General features: G+C 39.4%; 2 protein-coding genes across 2 annotated transcripts; one reads left to right on the top strand and one right to left on the bottom strand.

The window, feature by feature from the left end:
- The first annotated feature begins 12 nt into the window (after positions 1-12).
- On the top strand, positions 13-3703 carry LOC113670589 (fibroblast growth factor 20). Its single transcript, XM_027186752.2, has 3 exons — positions 13-435; positions 1986-2089; positions 2496-3703. The coding sequence occupies exons 1-3, from the start codon at positions 297-299 to the stop codon at positions 2676-2678; spliced, it is 426 nt and encodes a 141-aa protein (XP_027042553.1). The 5' UTR covers positions 13-296; the 3' UTR covers positions 2679-3703.
- On the bottom strand, positions 3380-27847 carry LOC113670588 (GREB1-like protein). Its single transcript, XM_027186751.2, has 20 exons — positions 27622-27847; positions 24833-25125; positions 18634-18885; positions 17711-18064; positions 16595-16705; positions 15775-15972; positions 13951-15465; positions 13391-13553; positions 12865-13119; positions 12277-12383; positions 11902-12025; positions 11190-11704; positions 10711-10776; positions 9735-9860; positions 8803-8966; positions 7675-8335; positions 6767-6936; positions 6192-6328; positions 4829-5494; positions 3380-4577 (listed from the first exon to the last, which is right to left on the bottom strand). Exons 2-20 carry the CDS (start codon positions 25059-25061, stop codon positions 4325-4327), a joined length of 6066 nt encoding a protein of 2021 aa, XP_027042552.2. The 5' UTR covers positions 25062-25125; positions 27622-27847; the 3' UTR covers positions 3380-4324.
- Positions 27848-27993: the final 146 nt, after the last annotated feature.

Genomic DNA, 27993 nt, shown 5'->3' with positions numbered 1-27993 from the left:
AACTGAAGCTCTGGCAAAGCCCTGGTCAAAACATCGGTAAAAGCCCAGCTTGCAGTCCAGCTTGCAGTATATTGACAGAGTAATTTGAATGCACCGATAAAGAGAATGATTTAATTTAATCTCTCACGTATTTCGTTTCACGGCAAAACATAGCCAACATTTTAAAGCGGTGGCAGATCAATTATATTTTTCATCCGTTTTCAATCTGCTGAATCAGCTGAAAACACGACAACTGAGACGTACACTTGCAACAAATTCTTGATCGACAGAATACGCGCGTTTTTCGCCGCCTAACGATGGTTTTTCGATTGACTGAAATTAGCGGGGTAGATTTACTGCCTCGAAAAAGAAAACTGCAATGCAGGAATGGTCATTTCCTGGAGGTACGACCTGATGGTACAGTAAGAGGAACGAAAAACAACGACAGCATCTATAGTAAGTACCAAAATTACTGTCGTACCATTACATGGAACCAACAAAAACAGTGAATAAGGAATTCCACCTTTTTCGAAGGTTATAAATTTTTAATCAACGCAATGAAATGAGATTTTAGGAAATAACTGCTGCGGGGAAAAAGAGTATGCTTCTTTAGATACGACAACAACGTTGAAAGGTTTCATTACACAACCTTTTTGCTGGCGACAGTTATCAGTATGGACTGCTCCCTTTTCATTGAAGGTTTTCCAAGAAAAAAAAAATAAAAAAGTAATAGATCTGAGAAACACTTTACACTTTCTCTTGATAGGAGATTTAGATTGTGAGTAAGTTTACAGGGATTTCAAGTCCTTAACAACATAACATTCTTGTACAATAACAATGTTTTGGCAATTATTTACCATGAAGAAATTTGTTAATATGGCTCGCTAGCGTGGGGAAATAAAAAAATTCAAAGTCGCCTCCTTGGATTCAAACCACAGACCTACCGATTTTACGGGGGCTGTAGGCTCTAACAATTGAGCTGCAGCCGAGAAAATTAGATTGGTAGCGAGACCATGTATTAACCCTTCAATTTCCATGAGTGATCAAGACAGAATTTCTCTTTACTATATCAATACAATATCACGCAGACATGTGAAGAGAATAAAGAAAATTATCAACTAAAGGATTATTAGTTAAACCAATGCCAAATTCTCTAAACTAACATCAAAAGAATTGTACGGCTCACAGTTAGGAGAATTACTGATGAGATCACAGGAATGGAAAGATTAACCCCGTTTCACTCCCACAAGTGACCAAGACAGAATTTCTCCTTACAATATCAATACAATATCAAGCATATAGGTGATGAGAATAAAGAAAAATGTTAACTATGGGATTATTTGTTGATCCAATACCAAATTCTCCGAACTAACACTATAAGAATTGTATGGCAGATAGTAAGGAGAATTACCAATGAGATCTTGGGAGTGAAAGGGTTAATATTTGAGCATCCTGCATTTGTCAGGGAGAAAGTACAAAAATGTTCAATTGATGGCCTGGAGATTTCAGGTTCAAACCGTTGTACGAAATGCTGTGATTTTGACTGAAAAGGGATACGTTCTAAAGGAAACAGCTGAAAGATTTGGGGGCGAATTGATAAAGGTGGTGACGAATTTGCTTTACTTCAATGGGCGAACTCGCAAAGGTGACAGGAAGCGAACTCCCAATGGTTTGAAATCTCCAAATAACGCTTTGATCGCTGATTATTTCCTATTTCACTGAGCAAACGCAGAGGCCCAGTGTTTGGGGACGCACGAGACTGCGGGTCGATAGGTTCAGGATTGTTTCCTTCCCCAGGTCATTGTATCATGTTCTCAGGGTAAAAACTTCACTCTGATGATGCTTATCCCAATTCACGAGCTGAGGAAGGAGGGTTACCTCCAAGAAATTAGCATCTCATTCAGAGTAGACATACTTCTAGTCACTGTGCCACTGAGACTAGGGATAAGCACTGCTAATTGTGAGCCACTTGGCTGTAAGACTACACCTTATGCTCCTCTCCTCAGCTGTGTTTCATCTCAACTCTGTGGGACCGAACATAGTTACTTTGTGGGCTGCAGAAGCTCGGCTTTACGTCGGCATTGACGACCGTGGGAACATAGTTACTTCGGTAAGTGCCGATGAGTATAAAACTAACATTGAAGAACCTTTTAACTTTTGGCACTGTTGTTCTGAATAGCAGACCGGAAACATCGATTGGCGACAATTCTGGTTTAGGTTAAGTTTTAATCTTGGACGTAAAATTCTTAGTGAAGACATTTTTTCAATTATTGTATGAACATGAAATAATAGCGATTGGAGACTCTGTTTCTTTTAATCGTGTGCGTCAATCAACTGGTTACAAATATTGTGCGTACCCAGGCAAATTTCGTAAACCAGATAACTATCCGTGTGTTATGATGTTGCTTGCTTGCCGTTTTTAAATTTTTCTTTCCCGTCAGGGATTTAAGTTTCAAAGCAAGTACGTTTGGTATTCTTTAGATCATATCTAAAAGTCATTTCTCGTCGCTTTTCAGGCTTCAAAGATCCCGTCCTGTGAGCTCCGAGAGAAGCTGGACACAGAATTTTTCACCAGCCTTAGCAAGGAGTTTTCTCCTCGCCGGCTACACTGCCTGGCGATCTCAGTGCAGGGGAAAGTTCGATCATCAATACTGACTTCTTCACAAAATGTGCAGTTCATCACCAAACGACTGCATTGATAACGTTACCAGTGGCAGCTCCATAACGAAAGGCGATCAGTCACATTTTACCATCTAGTCGAGTAGCCTTATTTACGGAGAAGGGGTGGAAAGAGGGCACTTAGAATGGGGGAAGGTGAAGGGGTGCTGACAAACCCCGACCTTAGTTTGAGAAAAAAAAAAAAAGCGTCCATTTTGCTACCCTATTTCAGAAACAAATTGTATAAATTGTATAAATGCGATATATTGACTTTAGAGAGCTCTCTTTACCATATACTGAGACAAAAAAAGGTAATTCCTAATGCAAAATCGTGCACCGATAAGTTCACCCACCAGTCGAGAATTCTGGTCTAGAATGACGCCCTCGTTAAGGGACTTCGGATAAAAATTTTGTACGTGTCTTAGAATAAACACTTTGAAAACCGTACCCTATTTAGCGCCACTTATCCATTGAGGCTTTTAAAATAACGGAGTGACGCCATTCCCCCCACTCCCCATCTCGCGCAAAGTTGGAAAATTTATCCAAGAAAGTTAAAACTATTTCAGGGTTTCTGTGTTTTTGTTTTCATTGACTATCGTAAAAGTCAAAACAAAGATGAATGCCACAAATATAAGAAATGAGAACCTTAAAGCGGAAGCGCGTTACTGATCCCACAAGTAAGTGTCCTCTCCTTTACAGAGAAGCAAAACTACTGGAATATCATATTACTTTGGAAACTAGATTAAAAATTTCCTCGACCAGTGTTTGGACTGACGTGAGCGTATTACAAAGCAAAAGAAAATCCAAGGAAAATCCAGCTATACAGTTAGTCACTATAACGATACAGAGTAGGCGCATAACTTGGAAGTATATACAACATAACTTACAATTTTAACTCGTTACTTCAATCTCCGTTCGGAAATTCTAATCTACACGTATGGCTATGTATAACAATAAACATAATAGTCCAAAAATATGACAGTTATAACGAAAGTTATAAAATATATAATGATGACAATTATAACTATAATAATTTTCAATGATATGGAATGTTTGCCTTTTTTTTTTTTAAAATTTAAGTAAAATGCTCCCCCGTTAAGGTTATTTAATATCTTTTTAAAACTTCTACTTCTTGGAAAATTTCATGAGCTTGGCGAGCACAATGCGCAAAACAGCGAGAAGTAACGGTCGCTAAAACTAGCTTTCGAACGTGTAACCCTAGCAATATTCTAAATTTTTTTCTCTCCAACTCGTACGCAGTTTTCTTTAAAATTGTACTCTTCACTTGCCAAACCACACGGTAGGCAAATATTTTTATCATTAAATAGAATAATTTGGCTAAGTTCATGTGCCTGAAAAAAGGATTACAGTCTTTAGATTCTTTCACAGAAAGAGAATCTATCGCCAAATAAATATTTACATGAAGATTAATAAACCAGTAAAGCGAGGTAAAAAAGTCTACTCTGTATATCAACTCTGTAAGCTTTAAACATTGTCACTAACATTTACTTGCCAAGCGAAAACTCGTAGACGCCATTTTTGTTGGCCAGCGGATCTTCTGAGCCTAAAGAAACGAGCATTTGAAATGTCGTAAATCGCAGATGAGTATAAGGCCATATCTTGATTGTGTTCTGAGGCCGGAGCGCGAATGATAAGTCTCTATCCTGTTCGTAGGAAAACTAAGTTTTCAGTTTTCCTGAGCATCATATCTTCCAGTAAGAAAGTATAGCGCAGGTTCATCCGGGCTATTCGCCGTCTGAAATTCGTCCCTTAACCGGAAGCGCCAATGATCCTCCAAGTCTAATCGTGCCACTTCCTGTCTGAGCGTGTTTCGGTCTTGGCACACCAGGCAAAGGCGAGAGCCTGGAGCGAACTTGAATTGCGACAGGAAGGCCGCTGAAACTGAACGGCTACAGAAATATAGCAACAGTCCTCCATACCTGGAAAATAATCATAAGAAATTGAACTAATAGCAGAAGCTTGAGTTAACTAGAGAGACACGTATACATTTGAGGTGAAGGAAAAAAAAATCAACTTGCACTAGATTTCACCGCAGCGAAAAGTATGAGCTACTGTTCCGCATTCCATTTTGTCAATTACAATTTTGTCACAATTTCGTCGTGGGGCAAGATTTCTAGTAACACTCAAAGTGACGAATGGCTCCTTCAAGGAATGCAACAAACAGTCACACCTGATGCCTTCGTTATCCTTCTTCTTGCTTTTGTCCCAGCCATGTGAACTGACAAACTCTAAACAAACCCTTGGACCAAGATTAACGTAACAGTCCACCACCAGAACTGGATGCTCTGGTTTATCCACAGCCTCGGGAAAGAGTCGCACTGAACCCATTAGCTCAAGGTAGCGCTCTAGGAGGTAGTAGGCAGGTACAGAGAGATAGGGTGTATCCTCGCGGTCAGGGGCAGTCACTAATAAATCGCCGGGATGCGTCTCTCTGTTAGGACTGCCTTTGTCAGCACTTTGGGCTGGCTCCTCATTGAAGGCGACGGCACCCCCTGTCTGGATGCGTTTCTTAGCAACGACCAAGTGGTTGAAGCGGCAGGTGGGTATTCCGCTGGCCAACACGTGAAGACTCAGGTCGAGGTCTTCCCACCAGTATCGGTTCGGGTTGTACTTGATCCCCTGCAGCTTGCTCAGGTTTAACATGACCGTGGTATGCAAGGGACAATGTGAGAAGGAGCCTTGTGAAACAGGTATCGAGGCGTCGGCACTATACTGCTGCAGGCCTAACATGCCGTAGTTTAGAAGGTCTGGCGTGTTTTCCAAATGTTGAAGGACCCTCCAGAGGGAAGTCATCACAAATGAAGGACCTTCAACCTCTTTGACGGAGGGCTCCTCTCTAAAGCCAAACACATGGAGAAATCTAATTAGGACTATGACGTAACAAATTTTTTGTGTAGAAAATTGCTGTCATTTTAAAGAAAATCTTACTTCGCTCTGTGATAGACTGGAAACTAGTGGCACCCTCTCGACCAATCATATGGCAAACCAAAACCCAACGTAACTTGGTCACTACCGTTACTACACGCTTCAAACAGTTCGTTAGTTTATTTTATTTATACTTTGAGCTCTCAGTAGACTCTTGAGACATTTTCCTTTGTTCGGAGTGGACGTTTACCGTATTATTCAGTTGTGATGTCTTCGACTATGTTTTTGCAGTTCGCAAAACCCTATCTATCGCAAAACCCAGAGATTACATTCAATAAAACAACCAAATAACCTACAACGCATACGGTTTTTCAGACGTTAGCCTTTATTTCTCCAAGTCACCGCTTCTCTCTCGTCCACGCAATTATGCGGTTTTCGGTTGTTCTTCCTCCACAGTTGTCAAGGCATATATTTTAATAAAGTGAAATGACATCAAGCAAGAATGGAAGAGAAATGAAAAAACCGTTCTCGTCGTCACGAACTACCATGACGCTGTCTTCGAACACGCAAAAGAGAGACGTGGAAAAAAATATCTATATCTATAATGGTCTTTAAAATCTTTAAAATCAACTTTTAAATATTTCCCCATACTTAAAATCTCTACTTACTTGGTCTGTTTGAGAAGGTTCTGCCACATGACACAAGAGTCGTCCATCATGACAATAAAAGGCCACACATCCTGGCCGCGCTTGCCATCAATTGCATGTCGTTCACGCTCTACAAGCCAGTTCTCCGTGGCAAATTCCTGCAAAGGGACATCGACAATCATGACGCTGTAATCCAACACGATAACAATTGAGCAAGAAAAAACCAGACCAGATAAAACAGCAAGAAATGCGCACCAAACAAAACACTAAAGCGTTGACCATCTAGGCTGCCATCGCGAAGTAGATCGATGTTGTGTTAAATCTGACTTCTGTCCTAACACTTTTCCGACCCGGAGTTTAAAGAATTTGCGCACCAAACGTTTTTCATGGACCCCTAGTAGGTCCTGGGTCAACAAAGGAATCGTGATTTCCACGACCTGTATTCGAGACATAACACATTTTCGCAAGGGACAACTGTTCTAGTATCATACGAAATGCCAGTCTGTTGCGCCTCAGAAAACATTATAAAGGATAACCCTTTCGCGCTTGCATCCTCAGCCAAATTTCGCGTCATCTCATAGTAACTGTCGTCTTACCTTTATGTAATATCGTGCAGCTCCCAGTCCCTGCGTGTCAGCGCTCACAGGAAGCCCAACGATTACGTGATTAGGCCAAGTCTTCTGGTAGAGGGCCATTTCTTGGTGCTTAACAAACACAAGTAGGGTGTGATCCTCTCCTTCAAATGCGTGGTACAGGTTTAGCAGGCCTAAAAAATGTTAACGAACACACACCTTAAATAATCTTGTCAAGAAAACTTTTCCTTCGTAAACCCGAATTCACAACAGCCATTGTTATCTTAACAAGTTTTTATTTCCCATCGTTTTGCAGTCGAAATGCGCAAACTCGTTTATGACCGCCAGAAAAAAAAAAATGACCGGCCAGTTGAAGTTTTTGCAATAGCAGATTACCGAAAAAGAAAACTGGCCTCGTTTCAAAGTAGATTAGCCATTGGGAGATGAAGACATAGAATAGCTAGTGACGAGAGTGGAAATGGATTAAGACGCACACAAACTGACGCAAGATTTTATACTCTGATCAGACAAATTCATTTCACAGGTTTACATCGTTGTTGCCACTCAATTAAATTCATGGAAAGGAAACCTTTGGCAAGTCACAACTGCGTAATTTGTTACATGCATACTGAGTGCATGCGATGCATCGCATTGTCTGGTTTGGATAACAACAAGGATGTGAAAAGGTCAGCAAAATTCCGTCGATCAGTGACCTTGAGCTGTTTAAAACTTGTGTTGCATTAGAAATACGTGCCCCCTTGCTTTTTAAATTAATTTAAATGTGGGCAAACGTCACTTTATTATCGACGAAACATTTCCATTTCAAAATACAATTTGAAAGTTTCCATCATACTCATAGGAAACAACGAGGTTTTATATAATCCCGTGAGGGTTTAACTTCCTGAATAGCAAAGACACAAAATTGCTTTCACCATATTCATGCCTTCCTGTGCTCGGCATCATTATGGGACTCTTAACGACTCCTACTGTCCCTCCTGACTCCGTCTTCAGCTGCTTCACAACCTCGCCATGGCCTCCCGTTAGCACCACAGGAAGGCGGAAGCTCCGTAGCTGCTTCTCCTTAGTGAAGGTAAAGCTATGTAAACACCTATGCGGTATAATAAACTGCAGCTTCTCTCCACACTGCAATGTGTACACGCAACTCAACGACGTATTTATTCCTATTCCTTCACGGTAATTCCTACAACTGTCGCAGTGGTGATATATGTCGTATGCTGCCCAGTTCGAAAGCATCATGGGACAGGTTGGCCGACCTGGAGACAGTTTGATTGAAAGGGGCTGACCGGAAGTGTCTCCAGACACAGTGTTCATTATTGAGGCATTGATCCGAAGCTGGCTTGTTCCACTGGATCGGTGTTCGCGTAGGACACAATTGAAAGGAAGCTTTGACACCTCCTTATATACGGGCCATGCCATTCTCTCTTGGTCGTTCTCTAAGGGGGTGGGTGTGGTTTGTGAAGAACTTTCGTCCGGGATACTGATAGTTTCATCGTACACATCCACTCGCCGTAGTTTCTGAACCATTTGATGCAGAAGACGAACAAAATGGAGGTAAGCGTGTGTTTTTCCGACCTATAAAATTAAAAAACAGAGGTGCGAGAAGGCCTTTATTTACAAAATCCAAGACAAAACTGTAGACACTTTACAGTTATTGATGAATGACAAAAGAACACAAAATCATGACAATTGGGTCCAATAGAAGTTCTCGACCACAAAAATTGAAAGGAAGATTAGTTTTGAAAAGCAATAGAACCTATCACCACTTGGAAACCACTTAACCCCTTAACCCCTAAGAGTGACTAGCATCTAAATTCTCCTTACAATATCACCCCTGAATCACACATTAAGGTCATGAGAATAAAGGAAATGGTCACCAACTAAAGAAACTCTTGATTGTTAAACAAATTCTCCTCGTCAGTGCCTTAGGAAATGTATAGAGAACAGTATGGAGAATATGCATACTGATGTTAAGGTGTAAAAGGTGAAGCTCGAGTTCTGGAGGAACCAGCTCTCTGTTTGTGCAATGTACTCAACATTACCTGTGGCGGTCCACTGAGCAGAATCGATCTCGGATGGTATCTCTCAGCTCTGGCTGGCTCTGCCTCATCTCTGCTGCTGCTACTGTGTACAACTGCCTCTCCGTTGATAGAGTCTTGCCGCGGGCTAGCTGCCATGCCATAAAGACGATGCAGAAGAGCGGCACCTAAAGGAAGCACGAGAAGTGGGAAATTTACCGCAACATTTTTCAAATTGCACAGATTCTTCTTCTCAGTAAGCTGCTAGGATCTAGGATCCTTAAAAGACGGGTCGAGATACTCTAAGCAACTTAAAATTGATTCAGCCCACGTGGCGGCGTAAATTCACGAAATCTTGAGTTGAATTAAAGTTAGATGCTGCCTTCCCCCTCCCGCCATTCATGCCTTGGCTCACGGCCTAAGGTCGAGACATCAACGATAACTGACAGTTACACAATGACAAATGTCCACGCACGAGGACACAACCTACGTTTGAGATATCCAAGATTAAATAACATTGATATACAGACACAGGTACAAACCCGGAGAGACGGTTTAAGTTCAAAGTATCTGAGATAACATTTGAGTGACTTACAGAAACAATTGCGAACTAAGGGGGGAGGGGGGAGGGTAGCCTTAGCTCGAGATATCCAGGTCAAATTAAAGTGATATTCTGACATACAGTGGCCCCACGCCGGAGTACTCAATGCTCTTAGGAATGATAACCGAAAAAAAGAGTACAGGTATGGAGTGTTTTTGCGATAGACTTTCAAAAATCAAAAGAAAAACATTAGGTTTCAGATTTCCTCCAGTAAAACGAAGGTAAGTTTGAAAGAAGACGTCACTTGGTTCACGACATCTCTCTTGCGTTCATTAAAGGTAACTTGATTTATCTCCGCACTTTCATAGGTTAATTTCGTCAGTGATGATAACCGCTCTGTTAAATCACCACTTACCAAACACTGGTTGATGTCCTTGCTTTTCGCCAGCCTCTACATCGTTTCTAGGTTTCTTTGTTACCCCATTTTCAACAGCAGACTTGGAATCTTCGCCACCACTTTCTTCTCCCTCACTGGTACTCACTTCAGCGATGAACAAACAAATACACAACACTTTAAATTTAACAACATCTGAAAGCCCGCACAATATTCGTAAAGAGTCTCAAACGCCCAAACTTTTCACCATCTGTATCATATGGTACGTCATATGGCACAACATTTATAACAAACTGGTGCAACAGATTAATACAGTACAATAGAGCAGTTTTCAATGGATCCCGGATGGCTTTGGTTTTGCTTTACTTCTCTCAGTGATTGGTCAAGAAAACTCGCGCCACCATCTAAACCAATCAAATGCAAAACTAGAACCATTCCCAACTCAGGTTTTCCAGCGCAGGTTTCCTGTTTTTACTTCGAGTTCTCATTGGTTAATGATCATGATCATCTTTGTTCTGATTGCAAGTTGTGGTTGTGGGTTTTCGACACTCGATTACTGCTTTATCTGGGCGAGGAAGATCAGTCATGTAAACATACTCAGACATAACTCGCATTCGTACGCACTATCATGTATTTGTTTCAGCGTTCAAAACAGCTGAACAAAACAGCTTTCGTTATGTAAAATCCGACTCTACTTATGCTTGGTTCGTTACAAGAATGCAAGGGACTTTTGTGATAGGTAGGAGACGCTTCCAAGAACTGGTTAGCGCACTGAGTTCCTGACAGAGCAGTTTAATTTCAAGCCTTGGCTGGATATTTTACACTCACGAGGTCTCCATTCTTCAAGGAGTGAAAAAGCTTAAGAGCGAACTGTTAGGGTAAACTGTAAAAATTTTGTAGGAAAACTGGGATACCTACATGCAGTTGTTAGTTCCTATAATAATCTTTTCTTGTGTGTATATGTGTGTTTTTTTTCGCATTTATGAATTAAACTCACTTGAAGTCATTCTGTTGCTTTCTGCAAAGGACTCCACGGCGGACATTCCATCTTCTTCCACAACGTCTGCAAGGAAAAATCAACATTTGAAGTCAGCTTGCGATTCACGATTCATAATCTACGAACGTAGCTTAATTATTTCTTTGTTGCACAAGATGTTGCACAAGAGCTAACCTAAACTTGTTTTGATTATTGCCGTTTTTTTTTCACTGTTAACATTACATCAACGCCTTGCTTACTACTAAATGAAAAATGAAATAACTCCTTTACTGGATAAGTTTAGACCCAGAGAGTTCTGAAAGAAGACGCCGTAAGATTACAACCTCGCTTCACACCAGCAAACAGATAACGTTCACTCAAACATCCCAACATTGCAAATAAAAAATTACAATTCCAGAAAAATGGGGAGCCAAAGCTCCATTGGCGCCTCTCTAGATCCGCACTCGTTGACGACATGGTTGCCAAGTAAACAAACTTACCAGCGATATCCGGGCTTATTACGACTCCACTTGCACTTCTTAAAGTTATCACTGGCTGTCGATTGGCCGAGTCCTGCTGAGGGCCTGGGACTTGCTTGGGCTTGGGTTCAGTCCACTCTCTGTAGTAAAGCGACTGGTGACGCGGATTTGACGTGACAACGGGAGGGCGTCCAAGCCCCGCCCAGCGCGTCTGTGGAGTTGTGGGGAGCAGCAAATGCTTTGGGTATCCGTAGAAATCTGACTGGAATGCTTTGAAGACGGAGCGGGACACAAGAATCACAGGTAAAGGATAGTTGGAAGAGTAATGACTTGTTCTGCACACGGTTCCACTGCCTGTGTTTGACTCGTCTTTTCCGTCTGCGCTGGTCGGCCCGCTGGACTCACTGCTGCCATCAACGCTTCTTGAACCAGATCCAGAACCGATGTAACAGGCGATAGCACTGAACTCCAACTCCAAGGATGAACGATATACAAATCCTCGGTCTATCAACCGCAAGTCGATATATTTCAAGGATCTGTGGACCAAAATATAGATTAATGAAGCCGTAATCAACTTACGGTTAAATCAGTCTTACCCACTCAGAGACCTGCTCGTACCAGAGCTCATCCTGTTGCACTTGCATCTCCACTCCTCCTGGTAGCGATGCAAGTGCACCGCTTGTAAACCAGACCTTTAATACCAATAACTAGCGCTAGCATGGCTCTCACTAACCTCGGAAAAGTGTCCCCAGGCCTCTCTCTGCCGCTAATGATGATAATACAAGGAAGATCGTGAAGATCTTCAAAGCACTTTGGGCTCCATTCCTCTGCAGGCTCACTCTTGCCTTCTGACGCACCTGGAATGGTAAATCAAGGCTCATCATTACTAGAAAAATGCCACGTGGGTAGCAGGTCATTTCCTCATTATTTCTGTCAAGTGAGAGGTTTTTAAGGGAAGAGACATGCGAAAGAATCGAATAAAAAACAGCAACGCAGCTAGGGTCCTCGTATCTGTTAACTGACAAAGTTTTTTCTATTTCGTGCTCTTCCAAGTTACCAAGATTATATCGACGACTGAAGTAATTTCATGTTAATTAGTCATACTGACCTCTGTGTTCTCTCCACCATCTTAGCCGAGTCAGGAAATACTCCTCAATTTCCAGTTCACTATAACCATTGTCGTGAATGATCGCAAATCTAAACTGAAATCCAAGCCTACATAACAAAAACAACATTGTTCGAGGTTAAGTGTTGCTGATAGAGATCAGGAATGTTATTCATGTGGACAAAGTGTGTCCCTTTGTGTCTCGCACAAACTTTAAGGCTCAAACAAGACGACTGTATCATCAGTTTCAAACACCCGAGCCAAACAACAAAAACAAACGAATCAACGAGAGTACAAGTTACGCTTCATTCCTTCAGCGCTCTCCCTTCGGTCTTCAATATCCTCGCCTTCTTTAAAGCAGTTTTGCAGATTTTTAACTCGAAATATGAGCCGTATAAATTAAGAGATTGAGAGGTGTCAAGGTATCTAGGTGTTATGAATTTCAATGAACAGCGAACTTAACCCAAACATCAGGACCTATATTCTCCATTCTACTCTCTATCCATTTCCTGAGATTCTAAAAAGGAGAATTTGTTCAACAATTGAACAATAGGATGATAGTCACTCTTGCAAGTCAAAGAGTTAACTAACCTATCACGAGTGTTTTTTAGGCTCTCAAACGCCAGGTTAGAAAGTTCTAAGGAGGGAATGCGTATCACCAACATGGCACCGCTGCCATCAGCATTATGTACTGGAGACTCGATGATCTCTCTCATAATCTGTATTGTCTTTAATGTGCAGTGTGGCTCGGCCGGCTTGATACCCGCTGACCACATGATAGCGGCGCAGTAGTGTCGGATGAGAAGATAGCACCTCAGGACACTTAGGTTGACATCATCAGTGGTTCTGTGCAAAAATAATGGTAAAGATTTGAGTAATGGAAACTACTTTCATCCTAGAGAACCACATCTCCGTCGCAACGCCATCACTGTTACCTGGATCACCGGTACAACATCAACCAATCGCATTTAAAAAAAAGAACTGTGGGTCTAAATACAAGCAATTGTGCCAAACAGTGTTAAGAACCAAAGCCAGCAAGGTGGGCAAAGAATTTTAATGGAATTAGTTGATCGTTCCCTATGATCGGATTGATTAAATCCTAGCTTCTCTTCTTTACCTGCTGGTCCTCACGGCCATCTTCTCAAACGCATCATCCTGCCTCACCAATGGAAACTGGTGCGTCCATTTGATAGACTCGCAATATTCCTTCATTCCAAAATACGTGCCTTCATTAGTCTCCAAGTTATGAACGTTTTCCAGCACGCTTGAGGAAACTCCATCTAGTATGGAGGAAAAATGATTGAAAACACGTTACAACTAAAGCTCTTTTCGATTGAGTCTTAAACCAAAACCCAAGCAATCACTTCATAGGAAAGAAAACATTACGAGGAGCCAATAAGAACTAGTTAACTATCTGAAACGCAGGAAAACCCGAGTGACCGAACTAATTTTGAGTCCGATTGGTTGAGAAGTTGGCCCGAGTTTTAAGGACCAATCACAGAGCGAAGTAAAGAAAAACAAAGAAATCCCGGATTGCTTTCCACACAAGTGAAAATCCCAAAATAAAAGTTCTTTCTTATTACCCCAAATGAACGTCAACATGTTTGTTTCAGCTCCAGTCTAGGTAACCTCACGAATATGCCTACACAGATTTCGTTCACTAAAATGAATACTCACCAGTCTCATTTCTAATATCAGACCAGTAGACCTCGTTATTGGGATCGACGAATGAGCAGTTGGTTTGAAAGAGGTAGGGTGTTGCCGTCACAAAGAGCACTATCACGTTACGAGCTTCCAAAAACTCTTTATAGTACGGAAGATCTAGAACACCTTGAGGACTGGCATAGAACTGCGCCTGATCAAACGTAACCACAAATAGAACTTTAGGCTGGCTCTGTACTTGTTTTAAAAGCTCAAACAACTCTCCTTCGGTCTCGTCCTTTCCACTGTGTTTGATGACATATTTTGAAGCTGTTTTGAATAGAGCAGCTATCTCAACAGTTTCCAGGTCTAGCTCGGTCAGGAGTCCGGATTTGCTGAGCCTCTCAGTGGTTTGGTTAAACAGCGTTGTTAATGGAGGCACAATGATAGCCATCGACACGGCCGTGAAACTGTTCAAGTCAAGCGAGTTAATATTCTCCCCAATAGTACAAACTTGGGCCAGAAGTTGCTTTGCGATAAGATGCTGGCTGGTGAACAAAGTGTCTCGTTGATGTGGATAGGCTGATGCCGGAGCTCTAGGTTCCAGTTTCGATGCCTCCTCGGCGACCACCTTCGTTCTTGCAAAACCGTTGAAAGGAACAAACACAAACTGCCCCTGACCCATGGCTTCCTCAAAGTTGCCGATCATTTGCTCGAGAGCGTCGCTAGAAAGCTTAAAAAGCTGTTCAAGTCTGCTAAGATTGTCTACAATCCGTGCGCCAACAGGATGACCTATCATAGCCTCGGACAAATACTTAGCCTGAAGAACGCTGGTAACTAACACACAAAACTCTGGCGATTTCTTCTGCGAAATGGCTAATACAAAAATAAAGTCAGGCACTGGTACTTTGGGAAACTTAGACAGATTGTGTCTGTGAATTTCTAACACAAACTTCAAGGCTCTGAAAATTGCATTGTCTAACGACACAGGCGAAGATACAATTTTAACTCGCCCTTTGGAGTTGGCCGCCGTTAGGCTTGCTAACACTGGAAGTTGAACGTGAGTGACCGCATTGCTTTGGGCGAGTAGGTGGGACTGGGACTGCTGCTGAGCAGTTGCGGTCAACTCCAGCCTGGCATCCTGGAGTAATGACTCCACATCCTCCCGACTGATGCGATCATCATGGACAAAATGGGAAAGATATTGGACCATCAGAAGCACGGCCATCTGAGTTGTTAGATTGGGAACACTGTTATAGTAAGACCTGGCTATCTGACTCTCCGCTGATGCAGCCGAACCCGTGCTGTACACACCTGACATGTTTCCAAACTGATTGCGATCCGAGACGAGGGGCGGGTTGAAACATCCAACCAGAAGGTCACTGATAATGATGTCCTCCACGCTGCAGGGTATTTTGGGTATGGAGTGCTGACATAACAGAAGAACTGGACGAACTCCACAGGCTGCGGTAAGCCAGGGTGCAGATGGCAGCTCTCCTGAATCAGATCCTTGTGCCGATGATCGTGCTGTGTCACTGGAATGACCATCATCTGCGGGCAGTTGAAGAGCAATTCTAATGAGTCTCGTAAACACCAAACCACATTAATTCACAAAATAAGATAATATCACTTATAAACGAGCCAAGCCGAAGAGAACTCAGCGTTATTGGTATGTAGACCGCCTCGAGCGCAGAAAGCCGCGAGAGAACGAGTCCCGATCAGTTTTGGTTTTGCATCTGAACAGTTGAAAAAGGGGCACTTCTTTCCTCGATCAGTTACAAAAAGACACAAAACTAAATATAATCCCAGGCTACCTTCGACACCCAATTAAAAATGGCATTGAGATGATCAGGTTCTCACCACTTTCCAGAGGCGACTCGCTGCCGACAGACCCCCAGCGTCTTCGTTTTACTGACATGACTGGATGATAAGATTGCTCAGCTTGAGTGCTCTGACTGGACGACGGCTTCAACAGAAGGCCTTCATCTCTGGGTGATGCAGATCCCTGCCGTGACACGGAAGGCGAATGAGATTGTCGAGGAAGCAAGTGATGAGGGGCTGAAAACAAATAGCACAAGTTATAAACACTGCCATTGTCGTCATTTCTTCAGCGTTTGTTCAATTTTTCGTGATTCGAATGCGGAGCTAACTCCATGGGGAGAAGGAATAGGAGGTCGGGGGAGGGGGGAGGGAGAGTCTACATAAAATTGAACAAATACGGCACCTAAAGCACCGGTGTTTGGATATCCTGGTCACACCCCACCCATTTTCCCCGAGCTCCCTGTTTATCTACTTTGAACAGTGACCTAAAGAATCAGAAAAAACGAGGATGAAGCAGCCACTTACTCTAGGTTATGATGGCATAGAAGAGTTCCATTCGTTTCCAAATAAAATCAAGGCAGAACGATTACTGATACGGTTCTCACCTACACGACGCAGACCATTGTGGTTACTGGTAACGAAAAACCCAACCAAATTCTGTCATCTTTGCGTGCTTTCGCCCGAAACATTAGTTAGCACACCTGAATTTTGCAGCACCAATACTTCGTTTCCTAACTTTCTATGTGCCCTCGAAAATAGTGGTGGCATCATTGAAATATTAACAAGGATACTAGTAAATAAACAATTGATAGTGATTATCAAAATATGCAGAGATCACAGAAGTTCCACGCCTTATTACCTGATGTAACATGAGGACGCGGCATCTCACTGGATGGCTCAGTTTTAGCAGAGGTATACGCAGCCGGTACATAAGGCCCTGTGAGTGGGAAGGTCCGTTTTCTACCTTCGACTGCCATCAAAAATAAGCACAGCAGGAATTATTTTTAGAAAAAAATCAACTATGAGAGCATTATCAGAGGTCATCGACGACATTGCAAACAATATACTATAACACTGTTACATATTTATGCTGCATCAATACACAGTGCTTGGAATTGCCTGCAAAAGACTTAAATTTTTTAATTACTTTCGTTCACTGTGCGCCTTATCAGTCTTTCAACTATATTGCATTATATTACCAAAGTCATAGAGACGTAAAATTTACAGCCAAACACGTAGCATGACTGAATGAGTGCAGTTGACAAAAGGCAGTTAAGTTGAGGAGTTCTACTTAGCTATACAAAAAGACGAATGTGCTGGGCTGGGTGTTTTGAGCTTGGGAACTTGAAATTCAAGCCCAGTCCTCTAAAATCTGCTCTCAGCGTGATCTCCTCCTCCTCCACTTTGGAAAAGCATCCTTGAGCTAAAAACGGCCTGCCACTGATTGGAAACTAGTGCAAGAAAGCCACAAGTGCACTTCACTGGTGTTTATGTTTGCATCATACATGTTACAAGGAAATGGGTGACAACTTCACCTTTCACCCCCTAACACCAGTATAAATATTCTCCATACTGTTCTTTACAAATTTCCTTAAGTGCTGACAAGGAGAATTTGTTTAACAATCAAGAGCTTGTTTAGTCGGATATCACCTCCTTCATTCTCCTGACCTAACTGTGTGATTCAGGGGTGATATTGTAAAGAGAAATTAGATGCTAGTCAGTTTAGATGCTGGGGTCAAATGGTTAACCTCTAAGAGAGACTAGCATCTAATTTCCCCAGACATCATTACAGCTGAATCCTACTGCAGGCTCAGGAGAATAAAGCAAATGATCATTGATTAAAAATCTGTTTAATTTTTAGCCAAACATATCCCGTCAGTACTAAAAGAATATAAAGAGAACATATGGAGAATAATTGTCTATTGCTGTAAGGATTTACAGGGTTAAACAATTTAATAAACAAGAAGGTTCAAACCTTTCCATGGAATAGCCAGTCCCTTCCGCAGCCTTCCACTAGGCTCAGTTACAATGTAATACTTCAAGTGTTTCTGTTTCTTAGGTTGTGTGGCCAACTTCAGATTGATATGACTTGAAAACTCTGTGAAGTATCTAAAGCCCTTGGCTCCACACCCAATACAGTTACCACTAAATCCCAGCATAGTGACATTGTTCTTCTCATCTGGCAGAAATCTCTTGTCCACCTCAGCAACAAGCATCATTCCTGGCAGCATGGGTGATTTGGCACCAACAAGAATAAACCCCTCAGATACTTGTACTAATTTACTGTTGAGGTAAGCCAGTCTTAGCTCTCCACCAGCTTGGCAGAAACCTTTAAAAATAAGTTAACACTGATATTTCAAACAAAATATTTTAGCTGTTTTATTCTTCAAACCCTTGACCCTTTTGAATGACTAACAACTAGTTTTTCCTCACAATGTCATCCTTAAATCAAACCTTAATAAACTGCGATATGTTCTATCAACCATTCGCATAAATCTAATCACATTCAATCTTAAGTCCTGTGATTTAGCAAGCTACTCTGCTCACCTCACCATCTTTTACATAAAAGATAAAGAGTAACATGAGTGACCTAACAATGTTTAGTTGTGAACCAAAACAAACACAGGGCAGAATCTCACACTGGTAATCTTGTGTTCAATTTAATCCTTTAACTCCCTGAGTGACCAAAACAGAATTTCTCCATAGTGTACCATTAAAAAATCAGGCTGACAAGTGATGATAATTAAGAAATATTAATTAGGGGATTATTAGTTGATCCAATACCAAATTCCCCAAAGTAGCATCATAAAGAGAATTGCTAATGAGATCTTGAGATTGAAAGGGTTAAGACAATCTCATAAGTAGACTTTAGAATGAATGTTCTTGGTCACATAATACCTGGTGATGTGCAGATTGGTCCCGTCTGTACAGGCCTGCTGTGCATTCCTGAGGACCTGACAAAAGATTCAGTCACAGCAGGATGTGCCTCTGTTGAGTGTACATTAACATAAGGAGAACTCCTTGTTCCACTGTGAGACTCATCTTCATCACTACTGAGTTGAGCATCACTTGGCATATCACTACAAACAGTCTGGCTTACTGACATGGGAGGTGTGCGTGACTGTAGTAGCTGCATTAACCTAGGAGAATCTGCAACATAGAATTTTCCTGATTAATAATTGCATAACTCTCAGATGTGATTGATGCAAGACTCCTGAGTGACCAAGACAGAATTTCTCCTTACAATATCAATACAATATCAAGGAGACAAGTGATGAGAATAAAGAAAAATATTTATTAGGAAATTATTAGTTGATCCAATACCAAATTCTCCAAGGTAACATCACTAGAACTATATGACAGACAGTAAGGAGAATTACTAATGAGATCTTGGGAGTCAAAGGGTTAAGTGAGAATCATTTGATTTGTAAGATGCGAGATTTCTTTTGATTTCCAAATTACTTTCTTCATTTTTTCACTGTGTAATGCAGTATATGTTTTCCTTACATAAATTAGCTGTGTAGAAGAACTTCAAGTATTTGTAATACACTTTCACCAGTGACTAATGGTCAGCAGATGTTTTGACATGGAGATAAATTTGAATTCCAGTGTTTCCTTGCCAATTTGACATTTTAAGCCATAGAAATTCTCCACCATTATCAAAAGAAAATAAATTTAAAAAGTAACATAAAGATATCAAAACATTTTCACAATTCATGCTCATTCTAAAATGTGCTCATAGATAAATTCAAAACAAAGAAGTGTTGAAAAACTTTGAAAAAATGCAAAACATCTTTGATGAATCTCAAGTCAATAGTTTTCACCAACATGTAGGTATGTATCATGCTACATGGCTGCCTTTCCTTATAAAAAACAGATAAAAGGTTTGCTACTGTGTGAACACATGATGCATTCTGTAAACTTACACAGGCATGATGTGTTAACTGTTCCTTTAACCGTCCTATTACACTGTCCAATTACAAGCATAATGCATACACTCTCCTATTAGTGCTCAAATTGGGCTGGTGATTACCAATCTCATCCAAGAATTTTGTTACAGTTTTGATTAATACACCAAACAAATAGTGTATGGTTAAAAAAAGAAGAGAAGATCAATAAAGCAAAAAAATGACAGTTTTAATTTTAGTTACGATATCATTTGTCAGCATAAAAAAGCAATTTTAACAATCAATCAATGGAAAACACAAAACAGATATCACCACTCAAGAGGTGTATATGATATCAGAACATGTAATATTGGCTGGGCAGACTCATGTATTCATGCAATCTGCCTTGTTCAATGAATAATACAACTCTACGCTAAAAGGACCAAGTGTAATTATTGTTAGCATCGTGAAAATTTATTATATTTTGTTTAAAATAAGTGCTACCTAAAGTCATCAGACAACTTTTCAATCAAGCTTATTCCTGCCATATACATTGGAATGACCATAAAATTTAGTAGTTACATAACAATTTATGGTACTATTCTTAGCAATCAAGTTGAAAATTATTGATTTTCAATCTCATGATACATTTGGTGACACCACATTTTATAAATGAACATACATACCAATTTTCTCATCCTTCCTATTCACATAACAAGTTATCTACACCACCCTGACTTTCATGGTAGAACAACTGTTTTATATTATACCACGGCAGATGTGCGTAACTTTGACTAAAGGCTTGGTGGTAAGTGTTAGCCTTACAAGGTATTCGTAAACAAAATATTATTACATAACCACATATAGCGTTTTCCTGAGGGCATCAGCAAGGTGTGTCTATATCAATAGCAGGTCAATTAACAGAACTTCCTAAAAATACCAATATCTTGTTGTTGACAAAAGCATTGAGGAAAGAGATAGGCCATGGCAAAAGATAAATAATACTCACACAGCCAGCAGCCTTACGGGTATTGAAACATGGACAGTCACACGGATCCATATCAATTTTGATATCTCTAGATTTAAAATATGGTCAATATCCAACCGAACTTGAAGCTTATAATATTGTTCTTGTGGAAGAAGATTAACCTTCAATCATGTGAGCAGTACTTACCAAAGGTAAAAAAAAGCTATAAATGGCTCTAGCACTATATTTCCCACAAAGCAGTAAGCAACTTTGGCTTAGTTATTCGTTTTCCATTTCAGATGGATCTTGCAATCAACCCCTTGACAATTTCAAGTGTTTTAAAAGCTGGGGGCGGTTTCAGAGAGGGGGTGCATTTGATGGACACCTAATAATAACAACAAAAACAATGAAATAGCTGTGTCAGCCACTTCCTGTGCCTCTGATTACAAAAATTTTCCATCAAAATGTATAATTTAGTCTACAAGGAAATCTTGTCTACAACTACTCTTGGCAAGCCACTATCCAGTGGAACACAGATACAATTAAAAAGCATTGGGATAAAAAAAAAGAAAGTGTAGAAGGACTTTATGATATGTCAATAAGCATCATCAACTGTAGATGTCATCAACATGATTGAGTATTGGCTAAATTTTACTAAATTTTTTCTGGACAGACATAAGGAAGAAGAAAATTGATAAAAGAATAAAGCAAATATCAGTCTATTTTTGAATGAGACAATAAATGTAAATCAAAATATTTACAGCAAGGCCAAAAGATATATTGACATAATCTCTTCATAAATGTCTGAAAGTTTTTCAGACATTCAGTGCAGCAGGGGTGAATCCAGGAATTCTTTTAAACCTTTAACTCCCAAGATCTGATCGTTAATCCTACCCTCCAGCTGCTACACTTTTCCTTGCAAATCAGTATTGAGAATTTAGTGTTAGATCCAGATAACAACTACCTGATAAGTTGAAGTTTTCTCAATACCTATTTGCAGGATGGTGTATTGATATTATAGGGAGAAGTTCCATGTTAATCACTTCTGAGAGTTAAAGGGTTAAGGGGGAGCAGGGAGGCAGGTTTCAGACAGGTTGCAAAAAAATCCACTAGTTTAATGGAAAGGGGTGTCTGGACCTTCAAACCCTTGCCCTGGAACCACCACTGAGCCAGGCTTCACTTTTGAAACCCTGCTAGCCAAATGTTTCTCCTATATTGAACGTGAGAAAACCGAGCACAGGAGAGACTAAGTGTTTACCAAGTAGTTGCCACTCAGGGTCGAAAATGAATAACAATTCTGTCCCTTAGAGGGTTTTTTTGTCCTTTCGCAGTTAACAACAAGGGTCTGAATCAATAGACAATTTCAAAAGTGTGATTGTCTTAGTCAATCAAATTTTGCTTCAAAGTGCAGACTTTGGGAAGCAATCCACATTTTGAATCTATCATCCAAGGCTTTCCTTTCAGATCTCCTTAATGGCCCAAGATCAATATAACTGAAAATCACGTTATTTTAACACCAAAAGGTAGACACTTGTCCTGAAAGTCCAATTTATAGCCTTAACGGATGAAGTATACTCATCCTGGAGTACCTGTTCCTCTGGATAGCATATTTCACACTCCAGAATGACGTGTTTCCCATTGATATTGACAGTTGTGAATTCAAAATAGTTCTTGACTGCAGTGTAACAGATTCTAGACCAAGTTCATTCAAGTTGCTAAACTTTCAAAGTTTTGATTACAAAGCTAGCAAAACTGAACTGCCGACAACTTTTTTCAAGTATGTAAGAAACTGGTACATTGTCTGCTTCTAAAAACCAACATTGTCACTTGTATGAACTCCTTTTTAGTCTAGAAATACTATTGAGTCATTTAATCTCAATTTCAATTAAACGGTTTTTTCAGCAGCAAACTGCACAACATACAGTGTGATATATCCACTTTGCAAAGAAAATGTTTGCAAACTTGGTTTTCAAGTAACTCTGATTAACAACTATCCTTCTGTTTATTGGAAACAACTTAATAAATATTTAACTTTATTATATTTTCATTTACTTTTAAACTGTTTTTTTGTTGTTGTATAACTGTAAACCTGTCTGCATTTTATAAATAATCTAATTTGACCAAAGAAAACCATAAAATCAATGGATTAAAGGCAGATTCCCATGGTGCAATCATATTTCCTATCAAGTAAGCCTGCCCTTGGCCTTACAAAGAGAATATTAGCCCTTTTTTTTTTACTTTTTGTGATGATCTTGCTGTGATTGGCCCATACTGTCAAAAAATTGGGCCTATATTCTCCCAGTATTGCAGTTGTGCTTGGTCAAATAAGAAACACATTTCCTGTGGCTAAATATCAACATTCCAAACACTGAAAGATAATCCACATACCAAGTTTGGTAACTCAAATTTTGGAAAACAAGTTTTTAGTGAAATGAAATGAAAATAAATCATGTCCAAGTAGAGGCTTGAGAAAAATTACATATCATCATATAAACTACAGTGTTATACAAGGATTTCCAGCCCTTAGAAAAACCATAACAATCCATGTGAAAAAAAAAAACGAAATTTTTTTACATGTGTTTGATAACGCCAATCAGCTGCTTACTCATCACTTGCTTTTTGTTCCATTTACTCAGGTTGATAAATGAATGGCAAAGCCTTCACCATTCCCAATCCAAGGTCATTTGTTGGAATTTTCTAGGATTATGGCTGTTAAAACACTAAAAAATCTGTATTGCTTACAGGAAGTGACTTTTAACCATTTATAGAAGGGATGGAAAACCAAAACTTGAATATTCAGTGGCTTTGGCAATGACATTTCTTGCCACTGACAACAAACATCAACTGCTGGAAGATTTGCCACAGGCCAATTTTTCCCAAAAGGACAAAGTCAATAACTGAGAATTTTGTTTATCGACATTATGCCCATCTTTGTTTTGTAATGATTCAACACATTTTTTCATCTTGAGCCTCACTTTACGATTTTTATTTAGGAATTGTCTATCCTTCTATTTTCATTTGTTAATAAAGTTGACTTTTCTTGACAGTAAAGGGCTATTATTGAGTTTATATGAAAAATAAAATAATACATGGGAACTTGTTGATATGGAATTTCTCTTCTTGTGTTCATTTCGACATCTCGCTTGCTTGCTGCCCTCACTTGTTAGCTGTTGAGTTGAACACTCTAAGAGATATTCCATATCTATGCACGCCCATGTATTGTTCTCTATGTGTGCTGCTTGCTTCATTCAACATAAACCTGCAGAAACACTAACATTGAAGATGGAGAATACTTTGAATCCTACTCTATAATTTTAGTATGGACAACATAGTGTAAATGTATCAACCAACTCACTGTTGTAGACTTAACCCTTTAACTCCCAAGATCTCATTAGTAATTCTCCTTACTGTCTGTCATATAGTTCTTGTGATGTTAGTTTGGAGAATTTGGTATTGGATATATTTTTCTTTATTCTCATCACTTATCTGGTTGATATTGTATTGATATTGTAAGGAGAAATCCAGTCTTGGTCACTCATGGGAGTTAAAGGGTTAAGTGTAATCTTACTCTGGTAAATTCCTGTCAAATTTTCAATACAATTTTATATAAATCAACACGAAATCTTCAGTTCATTATTGGGTTGTTTGTAGCTTATGTGGTGGCCCGGAATTTGATACAAACTTAAAGATTTTTGATAGATTGTGTTAATTTGTGCAAACATGCACCAAGTGCAAATTTGCACTTCTTGTTTGTTAAAGAAATTTGGGGGAAAACAGGGAGGCATCATTCATAGAAACAGGCTGTAATATTTATGGTTTTTTTTGCATGTGTTATAAACCACAACTTATAAAAATACTGTTAACCCTTTAACTCTCAGAAGTGATTAACATAAAACTTCTCCCTACAATATCCATACATTATTCAGCAAACAGGCAATGAGAATATTCAAACTTATCAGGTAGAAGCTACCATCTTGATCTAGCACCAAGTTCTCATAACTAATTTACAAGGAAATGTGTGGTAGCTAGTAACAAAATAATTTAAACTTAATGCAAAAATGATTGATCTTCTTGAAACAGAGAAAATGTGATCAAATTAGAAGCCTTTGGTGTTAGTTTCACATCTGATTAGTTTGAGAGAGTGACCTGACTTTTCTCTGCTTTTATCATTTTCGAAATTGAATTGAAAAAATTATGCTAAAATAAAATTTTATTACCAAGATTCAAATTCAATTTTATTCACCTTCATGTCCATCCTTGACGGAACTTCTAGAAGGAGACACTCCAGGAAGATGCACAATGACAGTGTCTGCAGGTATTTCTACTCCAGTAGATGATGCAACAGCTGATGAATTGTCATAATGATGTGGTGTGTCGTAATGTATTGTACCTTGTGACGTAGATAATCTTGTGCTGACTCGTCTGGGGGGCCAAAGTGATCGATGTTTGTTGCGGTATCGAGGATCTGACATGCTTAAGGCCCATGCTCGTCCCTAACAGGAAAACTTTATAGACTTTTATCTCATCAAGCTCTTACTGAAAAAAGAAATTTTATATACTTACGTCAAATAATAAAAAAAATAATCTCTACTGTCTAATCTCTCTATATTTGTAAAGTTACTTAGGTAAATCATAGGCAGCAATAACTCCCTTGTGGAAACACTAATTTGTGAAACAAGGACTACACTATCATAATACCTTCTTTCACGGCACCCTTTATAACCAAATACCACATTTCCTAAAAAAAACACCTGGGTACGTACATGTACATAAAATTTTTGCTAAAAGAGCAAGAGAGCTATATAATTGTTACCATAATTATAACAGACTTTCAATTAGACTGGTGATGCAAATAAATAATGGTAATTGAACTGGGTGGAGTGAAATTTGGTCTGAAGTCATATACCATATTTCAAAATCAAACGAGTGTGTACTGCAGGTTTGATTTGAAATTGCAAGTATGTTTTCAAATTAATCATAAAAATTAACCAATATCCTCGATTGTGATAAGCTGGGCAGTCATCTAATTTTGTTATCACTGGTAAGATTTCAAATTGAATCCGACTCCAATCAGTCCTATTACTATAATTACTAAATTTGCACAACACAAAGTTCAATTACCACTTATTGAAACTGCAAAATTCAATCGCTCAATTACAGGACTTTTTAGTCCGTACAGATATTTTATCGATCTAGTATTCATCTGCTATTTGATTTCAAAATATATATATTAAAGAAAGAAGTCAACTAGGAAATATTGACATTAAGTAAACTCAATTCGTAGCCTGCACCAACAAAAAATTGCATGATCATCTGTTGGAAAAATAAGCTTCCAGATCTAGTAAGTGAAGTGACCTCTCAAGAACAAGGAATGAAAAACAAGTTGGATACTTATCACTGCCTATACACCTAAGTTCTTTGATCATCACACCCTTAGATTGGCATGTATATTCTCCTCACCATAATCCTTACATTTCCCTATAATACTGACAAGGAGAATTTGTTTCACGGGTGAAAACTTTTTTTAGCTGGTCCTCATTTCCTTTGTGATCACTATCTTCATAACTGATTCAGTAGTAATCTTCCATAAAGGAATTAAATAATAGTAACTATTTAGGGTTAGGGGGGCTTAGGGACAGGTCAAAATTGGCCACCTGATCAAAGCATGAGAGCATTCAAGTGGTTTACTGTCTGAATTAAACCCTTGATGTCACTCACACAGGCAAATGAGTGCAGAATAAGCATTTTTTTTTTCACTAGTTTGATGACCTTTGGAATCCTCATAGAGAGCAAAATTCATGAGGTAAGATTTTTGTGTAACATAGAGATTTTAACCGTTGGAATTAATATTTCTTATGTGACCTTTCGATAAAAAAATTAAGATCTTATGTCACAACCAAGCATGTCTAACAGCGATAATTATATCTGACTGCCAGGAAATCGAAGACAATTGTGGTGAAGAAACAGGAACTTTTTATATCTATCTCATGTTTACAACAGCCTTGCACTTTGCACTCAAGAGGTTATAAACAAAACAATGATGAAAGTCAACAAATTGTTAGACACCTTGCTGCACAGAAAAAAAGGGAAATGAGAATTTCAGCAAGAATCAGTAAGAATAAACTTGAAAACTGTAAAGCTAAATCTTCATAAAAATTGACGATTGTTCACACACCAATAAATTTCTCATTTGTGGCCCAATTAAGATTGTTAATAATAGTTAGAACTGCATTAAAAGGGCTATATTCTGGCTCAATTAAAATAGTAAAATTATTTCTTCTAAACGACTCGATAATTTTTCAGTCCTTTCGTGAAAAAGTTTATAATTTTTGTTCCTTAACGATTCAAATTTCTTCAGGAAATTCCCACAAATCACAAAAAGGTCAAGACCCACGTCTTTCCGTAAGCATAATATTTCAAAGCTGTATAGATTTCTAATATCTTATATTTTTCTTCGGCCTCACATTTAAACGATATCGTGCTAGTAACGTGCGTGAATAATGCATTGAAGCGGTCTTTAAGACCGGTCTTCAAGACTCAACGTTATCTTGAAGTTCGACCATAGTATCCACTAAAAAACTTGTTTTTGTTAATTTTTTTTCCTTAACATAATTTTTCCCCAAAATATCTGAGATATACGGATGAACAGGAACAGAGGAGATGTTTAACTCTCGCGCACCGCTCGAGGACAAATGGCGTCCTGGAGATCATAATCTGCCGGTTCGCTTTCATTTGCTGTCGGATCACGACATTAACCTCGAAAAGTAGGGAATGAAGCTATGTTAGTCACAAAGAATTTCAAAACATTACTGAGTCCCTATTTTTCGAGGATTTAGTGACGAAAAGTGTGTTAATTTGGCTTTCGGCTGAAGTGTTTCAAACATTACACCCCTGTGGTCTATCCATCTGACAGGCGACACGACAGGCCGACGGACGTACCTTCAAACCATAGTCCACAAATTTTCAACATATATCCTCAATTTTCAAAATTTTGTAAAACTTCTTCGCATAAAACACTGCGATTTGACTAACCTTTATCTCCTGGGAAGCTATTTTTCGCTAGAAGTCCCCTTTGTGACAAGAATTTCGGTCATCGTCATCAAAACACACTAGTCTATTTGCCGTCTCCTTTCGATTCTGTCACGTGGTACGTGTCTTGACGAACAGGTTTATCTGAATACCCCCCCGGGGGCCGGATATTGCATAAAGGAGGAACAATACCATTTATATCGTGGAGTTTATCTATCTGCACGACTATAAAACATGAATATGCAATGTTTTTTTTATAGGCAAACGATTAGCGTAAGCATGTGGTATTTTCTGAATACAATGAGGGTAGCTTGTGGACAGTGGTCTGATACGAACTCAACTGAAGACTTACATATAAGAAAAATTAATTATGAC

This window comes from Pocillopora damicornis, chromosome 12, assembly GCF_964200805.1.
Source record: "Pocillopora damicornis chromosome 12, jaPocDami1.2, whole genome shotgun sequence".
NCBI lineage: Eukaryota > Metazoa > Cnidaria > Anthozoa > Scleractinia > Pocilloporidae > Pocillopora > Pocillopora damicornis.
Note: the sequence above shows the minus strand (reverse complement) of the source record. Positions and strands in the feature narration are given on the sequence as shown.